Source organism: Manacus candei, unplaced genomic scaffold (assembly GCF_025592945.1).
Source record: "Manacus candei isolate 608988 ecotype Guabito, Panama unplaced genomic scaffold, ASM2559294v1 h1tg000014l, whole genome shotgun sequence".
NCBI lineage: Eukaryota > Metazoa > Chordata > Aves > Passeriformes > Pipridae > Manacus > Manacus candei.
The window spans coordinates 65,437,916-65,447,907 of NW_026138062.1; the positions used below are offsets into that span (position 1 = coordinate 65,437,916).

General features: G+C 37.2%; 1 protein-coding gene across 2 annotated transcripts in view; it reads right to left on the reverse strand.

Moving 5' to 3' along the window:
* MAP3K7CL (MAP3K7 C-terminal like) overlaps positions 1-9,739 on the reverse strand; it is a 30,747-nt gene extending 21,008 nt beyond the window's left edge. Inside the window, exons 1-3 of one of the 2 annotated variants that reach the window (XM_051779360.1) lie at positions 9,648-9,739; positions 7,430-7,573; positions 6,802-6,910 (exon numbers count right to left, since the gene is read on the reverse strand). In XM_051779360.1, the coding sequence (XP_051635320.1) occupies positions 6,802-6,871 (70 nt within the window). In that variant the 5' untranslated portion in view covers positions 6,872-6,910; positions 7,430-7,573; positions 9,648-9,739. Of the gene's footprint in view, positions 1-6,801; positions 6,911-7,165; positions 7,230-7,429; positions 7,574-9,647 lie in introns of those variants that run through there. The other variant, XM_051779359.1, reaches the window with a different exon arrangement.
* Positions 9,740-9,992: the final 253 nt, after the last annotated feature.

Below are 9,992 nucleotides of genomic sequence, written 5' to 3' on the forward strand. Positions count from 1 at the left end.
CATGTGGTAGGAGTTTTGCTAGCATTACCAAGTCATACCCATGTCATACGTGTGTCCCCCTTCGTTTTTCACACCATTTCCCAAAAGTGTCCATTCTGGAAAATACTCAAATTGCTTTAATAGTAGAGGATTGTATCATGCAGATATGCGAGTGTTTACCTTTAATTTGCTGTTGCTTTCTTGTACAATATTTATAAATAGACTAATTTTCTAAAAGAAGAAAGATGAATCATATGGCAAGGCTAAAAGGAAGGACAGAATAAAACTCAGTCTGACTAGGGGTACAGCTGCTCTACAAGTATTTGGCTGAATAGCTGTTAAATATTCTGACAGAGATATTGGACCAGAGTCATGGATGGCAGTTAAGCTGCTATTTGTTTTGACAATTCCAGCAGTACAATCCTTGGTACAGCAGCTTTAAGGAGGGATATTGAACATTTTTAAAATTAAGAAAAACATAGCCGAAGCAACCCTTCAAAGTCCTAAAAAAACCCAAATCTGAAGCAACATCAGCTAGTAATTACTTTTTCATTGCGTCAGCTATTAATAAGAAAATAGAACTAATGCAGTGTCAGAATATTAGAAAATAAATTGGAATATCCTCTTAAAAGAACTAATTAAAAAACTTTGGAAGTACTTCATAAAGGATGGAATAGAGAGAGAAATTAATATAGAGGAAATCCTTTCAATAAACAGATGTTCCCTGCTTATTTTTTGAACTCAAGTGACTGAGTCAATGGTACCATAAATAGAACGTACTGGTATCCTAACCATTATGGCATACCATAGTACATTTTATAATGGGCCTGCCCTAGCATCTATTGAACAGCTGCTAGGGGTTTTTTTTAGTGATACTAGTTTAAGACTTGTTTAAATCATCATCCAGTGCGCAGAACATCATCAAGAAATGTTGGAGACTTTAGTGGCTTGAAATTTTCCTGGGTTCCTGATTCTCCCGGGCTCTTTTGAGATTTTTCGCTCAAGTATTTAGTTTAGAAAAATTAACAGAAATCCTCATAACTAACTGCAATCTTGTTTTCTACAAAAAGAACAACAAATGACTTTCCCCACAGCTTTCAGTGAAATAAATTACTGCCTCAGGTCAGTTTGTATTTCACTGTTGTCAAAGTAACAACCACAACAATAACAACAAAAATCGCTTGGTAAAAACTAAACACGATTAAATTTCACACAAGGGGAAAGCAAATGAAAGCAGTCATTCAGCTCCTAAAACTTCTTTGAGGATGTTTTCAGAAAGTCAAGAGCAAAGATATAAACTCTTACATTTTTTTCTGAAAGAATCACTATTGCCCCTACAAGCTGAAATACTGAGTGTTATGTAAAAGACCAGGCAAAATTACATTGACTTCCAACCTTCAGAATCTATTGACTCTGAAAATCAGAAACAAGAAATGTCTGAAATGTCAGTGAAAGTATTCTGAAGATCAAATCACTCAGAACTATCTCCTTATCTGTCTGTATCTGTTATTTTCTGCTCGACATCTCCTTAACTAGACAACAAATTTCAGAAATACCTCTTTTTCTCCTTTTCTCAATTCATTATCAATTTTTAATGAGTGCTTAGATTAGGAATCACTGATATAATCAGTGACCCCCTTTACAATAAAGTTAGTGGCTTTTCTGTACCGAAAACCCTTGAAAATATCTAGGCTCATTCTTCAACAGCTACAAACAGCATCTCACCCCTGTGGTCACTATAAAAAAACCCACAAAGAAAATCGATTTATAATTCAAGCTGGATGTTGAAAACCTATTTTGTTTAAAAATAAAAATATTAGAAAAATCAAAGACAGGAACTTGCTACACCTGAAAATGAGTTAAGATCCTTGTCAAAAGGAAACAAGAAAGTAAGAATAACATGCATATGGATGCCATGGCCATTCCAGCAAACTCAACAGCACTGATTGGTGATGTAAAAGAATCATATCAGGGACTTCATTACAGCCACCTAAGTTAATGTATCTATGACATGATTTCTAAATGAGTAGCACTTCCTGATTTCTCATAATCCCAAATCTAATTTTGAAGTTCTATATTTGAAAGTGCCCTAAAGACCTGTACCCTGATTACACGGTGAACACTTTGAATCAAAGACTTGGTTCATGTGCACAAAAGAGTTCGATTTTCCTGTTTGTTTCATGGTTCACATGCTTGCTTTGCTTGTTGCTGAAAACTGCCATCATAACAGAGAGCATCTGAACTCTATTAGGACAGATTGTCTTTATACAAAAGGCTTACTACTTATCTACTTATGTCCTGAGGAATTCCTCTGATATATGCTAATGTTGCACATTTGAAAATGAATCTTGCTTTCTGGAAAGCTTCACTGATTTGATGATGTTCTGGCCTCCTGGAGATTCTGATATCCCAGACCTCCATCATGTAGACAAATATGAGAAATCCTTCACATGTCACTGCCTAACTGACACAATGTCTGGTACAATGAAGTATAATATCCAAGTCTCTTCCTATATGGCTGCTCCATTTAGCTAAACCGTGGGCTACAGGCAATAAATCCTTTAAGAACAACATCTGATTTACTTGCACTGTAAAGTTGCAAATTAGTTTCTCTATGATCTTCATAAAGATAGACAGAAATAGAATAGAAAAGTTTAACTGCGTTGAAAGCACATTAAGGCTGCTAAATCAAGCACTCGAAACTTAGGAAATGCCAATCACAGCTCTGTTTCCTTGAGTAACTGAGTTATGATCCAGTATTTAATTATACAGTCAGGTACTATTTTTTTTCTCCTACACGTATTCAGATTTCTTGCTCCTAAATTAAAGAATTAAATTGGTAACATAAGTAGGTTGTCATCCTGTAAGTGGATCAGCCCTAATACAGGAAAACTACTCAAACCCAACTGCAAGCACCACAAGTTGCACTGGGACAACACCAGCAAACTGTGTGTCAGGGTCCATTCTTGACCCTGGGAGGACAGTGAAATCCAGCAGCTCTGGCCCTGTATGCTGACAGACAACTCATCAAATTCATTCTGGGAGGCTGTATGGCTAAGTGACTGCAACTTGGCACTGCTGTGTGAAGCTCCAGGGCTTATATTCACAGCCCTGCCTGACACGACCTTACAAAACCTCGCAGTTACCTCACTCATAAAATAGTGGGGAATGGTCACTGCCTCACCCAGGAATAGGATGTGAAGTCTTGCTCAATAATAAGAGTTATGGGCCTCCCAAAAATAGAAACAGTACATAACAGAAGAGATAACAGCAAAATTCTCCTACTCCATATACCTTCACTGAAGCATAAGCATCCTCAGATAAATATCTTTTTGAAGGTATCTCACATGAGTTCCTATCTAATTCCTCAAAGACCAAGCCACTTCCTTGTAGGTTGGGTGTAGTTTTAGGAAACTAGCTTTGTGAATTTTAGCCATATGTTTTAGCAACCTTTACTGGTTTTCAATCAATGTGCTGGAAAGCCTCTGTTGCCATTACAACTAAAATAAGGATGGAGTAGGGATTTAAAGGTTGCTTTTGAAGAAGCAACCACTGCAAAACAGTCTTGCATGATTAATTAGAAAAACGAAATGTTCTTTGTGGTCATGGGGATAATGAGCATAAAGAGGAGTAAAATAAGTAATTTTGCTATACTTGCAAAAATATTTCACTATGTCACTATCTGTCGGGTTCATTAGAAAATTTACGTTTTACCTTTTTTGTCAATGATTTTTCTGGAATGGTTTATCAGAGGTAAACTAATTTCAAATAAAAGAACTCACTAACAATTTCAAAACCAGTCATTTATCACCATGTGTCACGAGCAGAACTTTTCAGCTAGACTCAATCTGTTATTGTAGGAGGCAAGGTGAAGAGATATTTACCTATAAACCTTATCTTTCAAGTATTGCACAAAACAAAGCCACTTGTCTAAATTCCATGAAGTTCCTCTTATAATCATTGTGTCTTAATATATTTGTAAGTAAGAGTGATAAAGACTAGGACATATTGAACTTCACTGGTTAAATGAAGTTGATATTGATAAACCACAACATATTTTCAACTTTGGAATATTTCTTTAAATCTTGGAACACCATTTTTAGTTCAAATTGCATTAGTTTCCAAGTGATGTAAGATGGGCTGGAATAATATGTTTCCAATTAATTAATTTAAAATGGTACCTTAAGTCAAAGCTGGTGCAATATTGTGGGAAATCTATGTTAGTGAACTTGACTGAAAGAGCCAAACATAGAGATCTATATATACAGGAATAAGACATACACAATAAAACAGTCGTATATAGCCCACTAATGGGCTGCTCCTGAGACTTTTAAGGAACTGGTTACCCTACTTTCACACTAAAAATACAGCACAAGGCTGGCCAGGATTTCAGTCATCAGGTGTTGACTGACAAATAATATAATGCAATTAAATTATTTCTTGTACACTCGGGATAAGCCAGCTCCAGTCTTGTAGGTCAGTTAACACAAAGTAATTTCTTCTCATGAGTTGAGAGCAGTTTCTCCTTTCACTGCTTCTCACACCCAGTGCTTGGTTACAATCCTAGCCAGTGAGATAATTGCCACCCAGAAGAAACATTCCATTTCCCCTTTTTATATCCAGTTATGCTGCTAGTTCCTCCTAGTAAGCAATTGTACAGCCCCGGAAGGAGAATGTACCCTTTTTTGGTGAAATGTGTCATTGTGCCTTTCAAGTGAGGTAGAACTTAAGGAAAAGCTCAAGTCAGACCAATTTCCTGACCACTTAGCCCTGGTGAAGAACTTACTGTTCATGGCTAGCAGTGCATGAGCCTCAGCTGATGCTTTACTACCACACTTTCAGCAGGTAACTCCTGTTTAAACTGAAAACAAATGACCTTGTCAAGGAAAAAAAAAATATTAAAGAAATATAAAAAAGTAAGAAAAAAGTCTCTGCCTGCTATGGAATACCTAAAGGTCCATCTGTTGAAGGCTTTTGTAGTCCATTCTTAAAAAAAGTTTTAAATACTTGTTTTTACTCTCTTGATTCAGCTAGACTTTGCTAGAAATTTTCGTACCTGTTAAAAGCTTATTTCCTTTGCCTTCTTTAAATATATCAAACATAATAACTCTTGAAACTTGTCACATGGTAAAACAATATGTTGATTTAGTCCTCCTAGTAGCCCTCACAGGCATGTGATGTAGAGGGGAACACAGCATTCACTCTACGGGTTGCTATTTTCTTTTATCAGCACTCATGAAGATTCTGGATTGCATACTGCAGGAACACTTGCATACATACAATAAAGGATTCAAAATTATGAAACAGTTTAACAATATGTAGCAGGAAAAGATTACCTTTCTCTAACTGGGTTTGTTTTCCCAAACATTACAAGAGAGGCTGGGGTTATTAGCAGGATAAAAAAAGGAAAAAATAAAACATGAAGCAATGTTAAGGAAGTTAGGCTTCCTGCCTTTCCTTCTTCCAAGCTATTCAGAACCTTGTAATTTCCTGTTGTCATCTCTTGTCACAAACCAGTCTGCTGTCTGATTTTCCCATGGTTTCAGCCTTCCCTGACTTCAGTGTCTCACATAAGCATCCTTTTTCCATAAGTTACATCTCTCTTCAAGACCCATCTTTGCCATAATTCCTGTATGAGATTTACCACATGACTGTATCTTGAGAGATGAGAATGATTCTTTACTGCCTTCTGTAATAAAAATGTAATTACCGCATTATTTTAATTTATAAAAAGGGTACATATATAATCACATGTATTTCTTTACATTCCTTGTCCCAGTCTTTCTGTGTCACTCATCTTTATGAACTGAAAGTTGGGTTCAATAACATATGAAGATGTTTGGTTTTTAATTCCCTTGCTTAGGGAATGAGATTGTATTTCAGTATTGTAGCTGAAGATTACTATTACACAAAAATTAGCTAGGAAAGTTAATGCATATTCTAAAATATTTTTTACATGAGAAAAGTGTATTCAAGCTGAGATTCTGTTCACAAAAAGCTCCGGAAGCAACCTCACACATTATCTCACAATGCATACAGTCCCATAAAACATGCAACAGCAGTGGGTTTTAGTTATCCTTATCAGAGATCAATAAACACATCTTAGCCCTGACTCCAGCCACTTTTAGTAAAAGCAACAGCCAACGTTTTTGGGATGCTTTTCAGCTTCCTTTTTGCTTTATTTCATTCTGACTTTCATTGTTTGGCAACAGCTCTCTGGACCTTAATAATATTGAAGGTGCAAACTAATAATATTCATCTATTCCAAAGGCCAAAGGGTCCATGTCTGTACAGGATATGTTTGAGGAAATTAACACTCCATCAGCACTAGTTGACAGTATTAACATCAATGAAATTTCTGCTGCTTTCTCAGAGATGCCATGTGGGGTATGCATTTCCTGAAACCTTTCACCAAGCTGGGCATGTGTGGCACTTTTCAACCTTCCTGCTAAAAAAAAAGTCCCTTCCTGCTCTAGGCTCATCCAAATTTGTCCTTTTACTTTTCTCAGTTTAAAGTTCCATAAAACCAGATATACTGCAAGTGCAGGTAAATTGATTAGTTAATTACAGTCCTAAGTATACCCCACAAACCACTGAAAGAAAGCTAAGATCTAAATTGTCAATCTAGTGGATTTACTCTAATGAAATTGTTAATGGAAACATTAAAAGTTATCAGACAGGAAAACTGATCACAGCTGCCACTCAGGAAAAAAAATCCACCCATTATACTGGACTAGGTTTGATATTGTAAACACTGGTAAGTACATGTAAAATTTAAAACCAATTATTTCATTGTGGTTTACTCCATAAATTAAACTGTACCTGGGGATTCATTCAGGCTGAAGGCAATTCGTACTTGCTTATCAGCAGGTACCCTGGCGGTAGTGATCATGTGGGCACTTGAGTCAATGCTTTTACTTGTTTGTTCCAGCTGCAATAATACAAACAATATATTTATTACAGAGCATGTGACATCATTCAATAAATGAGTTTTAATGCTTTTCATGCACTCACAGCTACCTTTCCCATTCTAGCCAAGCAATGTTTAGAATCAAAGTCAAGGGAGCGCCATTTCACTTTTCCATTTAAAAAGGAATTAAATGAAATTCAGTGCAGAGACTGCCTTTATTTTTGATATTTATAGATTAGAAAGAATGATGGCAAAGGAAGCTACCCCTCTCCTCACCTGCTTCCTCCCTGCCATTGCCCCTTCAGCAAGCCTTGACTTGTGGCAATGCTGCCTGCCTCTGAAGGTGAAGAAGGAAGAAGGGGTGGGGAGTTGAGAGTAACATGACCCCAAGCCTGCCTTGTGATTGGAAATGTGCACACCACTCCACATGGTGTCAATGAGGAGGCACCCATCCTCCTGCCTTCCAACCATTACTCCCCCAGTCCAGCTGGGCCTGATAGTTGCACACTTAATGGCCAGAAAGTTATGGGGTCTCCAAACCTTGGTGGTGATTTCTCAGTGGAAGTCTGTGCAGGTTAGGGGTCTGTCTGCATGGGTTTGGCTCCCGGATCGGGACCTTATTCCGTCCTCCGTCTTTCTTCTGAGACCATCAATTACAAAAGGTGGTTTTACTGAGATGAAACCCTGCCATTAAGAAAACAGCTAGTTCATTTCAAACCTGACACTAAAGAGCAACAAAAGAATTAGCTACTATTGATCTAGAATTAGATCATTAGAACATTTCTGAACACTAGAGAGTTGTACTCGGAGCTCTACTATGTATATGTAACCTTTTGGATGAACAGTTTTGGTTAAACTGTTGGATAGCTGAATACAAGGAATCTCCTTGATTATCTAGCACAAAGCTTCTAAAATTCAAAGATATTAAACTTCTGATTAGCTCCATGTGTGGAGAACATGAAATCAGTGGGACTTCATGCATGCAAAAGATCTGCCCATAAAGAAATTATTTTAGGACTGTGGACTGCTATTCAGTGCACATTGTATTCATACCAACTAAGTGGACAATTATGAGAGTAGCTTTTAAATTACCATAAAAACTTCTTACTCAATTAGAAACCAAACTCATCAGAAAAATACAACGAATTTACTAATTCATTATCAGCAGACAACAAGGCATTTAGCAAGTGAAAACAAAAACCAGTTTTCTAAGCCAATAGTCTCGCAGTTTTTCAGTAAAGTGGCTATTGTATTGCAGGGAAATCCTATCAACTCATTCTAATTTACACTGAATTATTTGGCAGTTTCAAAATGTCAATACAACAGAACAATATTTCAGTCTTCCTTGGTGGTACACAAGTGAATCAAACACTTCTCTGGCATCACTGCCATGCAATCAGTGGAATAGGATCAAATTTGCCTTGTGTCTGTTAATTTCAGCATTTCTTGTTTATTTGCTTTGTCTGTTTTGATATTTACCTAGCAGAGTGATATGGTTACTTGTTATTTGAAGTGCATAATCTTTTCTTAAAATAACAAGTAACCTAAAATCTTTACTTCGAATGAATCTGATTGAAGCTGAGAGTGTCTCTTTCTGCTAATGCACAAAGGATACCAGGAATTGTTCTTAATTCTCCCTTACTTATATTCAAGACATACGAAAACTGAACTGATATCTACGGAGCAGAGACATAGAAAAGTCAAATAATTGCAACCATGTATGCTTTTGGACTCAGCAAAAGATCCTTGGAGTAAACTGAAATACTTTATTTTGAAGTGCCTTGCATCAGACTGAATTACTTTTACCTTCTGAGCATTATTGATCTCTTCCCCGGCTCCCCACCCTCACTTCATAAAAAATATCTGGTACATCTCATTGTTTTAAAAAAAGCAACAGAATTACTAATGCAAAATTCTTTATCATATTTCCCTTCCATACTTCCCAATACAAGGTGAAGGAAAAAACTCCACAAAATTAAGAGATTTTAAGTGATAAGCACATCCTTAAAACAAGGCTGTCCATCCTTCTGTGTTGTTGGTACACTTTCCCCTGACACTGACTATGTCAAGTGGTCTTCCACATAAGAGTATACTTAACATTTCCCATCATAACCTAAGAAATTAAAATGATGCATTCTGCTAGGGGCTTTAAAGTTGCCATAACAATATTGCTATAAGTCTGTTGTGTTATCCCAGTCCCATACTCTCTGGTGTGTGATGCTTTTAAATTACCTCTTTTAACCATCTTTTTAATGTGAGAGCAAAAATCAACATCCTTTCAGTAAGGAATGGTGAATTCTATCAAAACACGAATGTTTTCATTTTATTCCAATCCTGAAAAAGAAATCTCATCTTTATACGCAGCAATTACCTGTAATCAATTTTTTAAATAATACTGAATTTAACCCTTCACTCCTTTTTGTGCCAAATCCTCAAGCTCTTCATCACAAAAAGCTATCACAGAGAACAGAGAGGGATGGAAGAAGCCTGTGTGCAAACAAGGTGATATCATGAAACAGTCAGATCGGCTGCCCCCAGTTCCCCACCTGCTTTCTCCATGCATGATGAACAATATCACTGTGGACAGAGATGAGGGTGAGTGGGCAACCTGGAATTTAATGAGATTTAACGAGCAGCTCTTTTCTTCCCAACAATTGCCTATAGAACTGGCTGCTGTTCCTCTGTAAAATATGTGCAGCAGAACTCAGATTAAATGCTGTTACAGCTCTATCAAATTTTTTCACACCTGTTGCCTTACCTCACTTAGCGGAGTGTCTGCACTTGTATAATCCAGGGCCAGCCACTGCCTTGGCTTGTCGTTGCCTTTATGGAGTAAAGCTTCAATAAAAGAAAAGGCTGCACCTGCTGCATAGCAACGAACTGACAAGGTCTGAGAAGCTGAGACAGCTGTTAGGGCAACATGCTGCTACCTGCACTTCCCATAGGCTTTGCTGTCCCAAAAGATCACCCTTTTCCGCTTTTCTCCACAGTTATGCTTCTCCTTCCTCTCCTTGCCAGTGACAAGGGATTATGATGCTGTCACGCTCCAGGGAGGAAAAAATCCTTCTGTCACAGGCATTATTAAGCAGCAAACTGTGGTGAG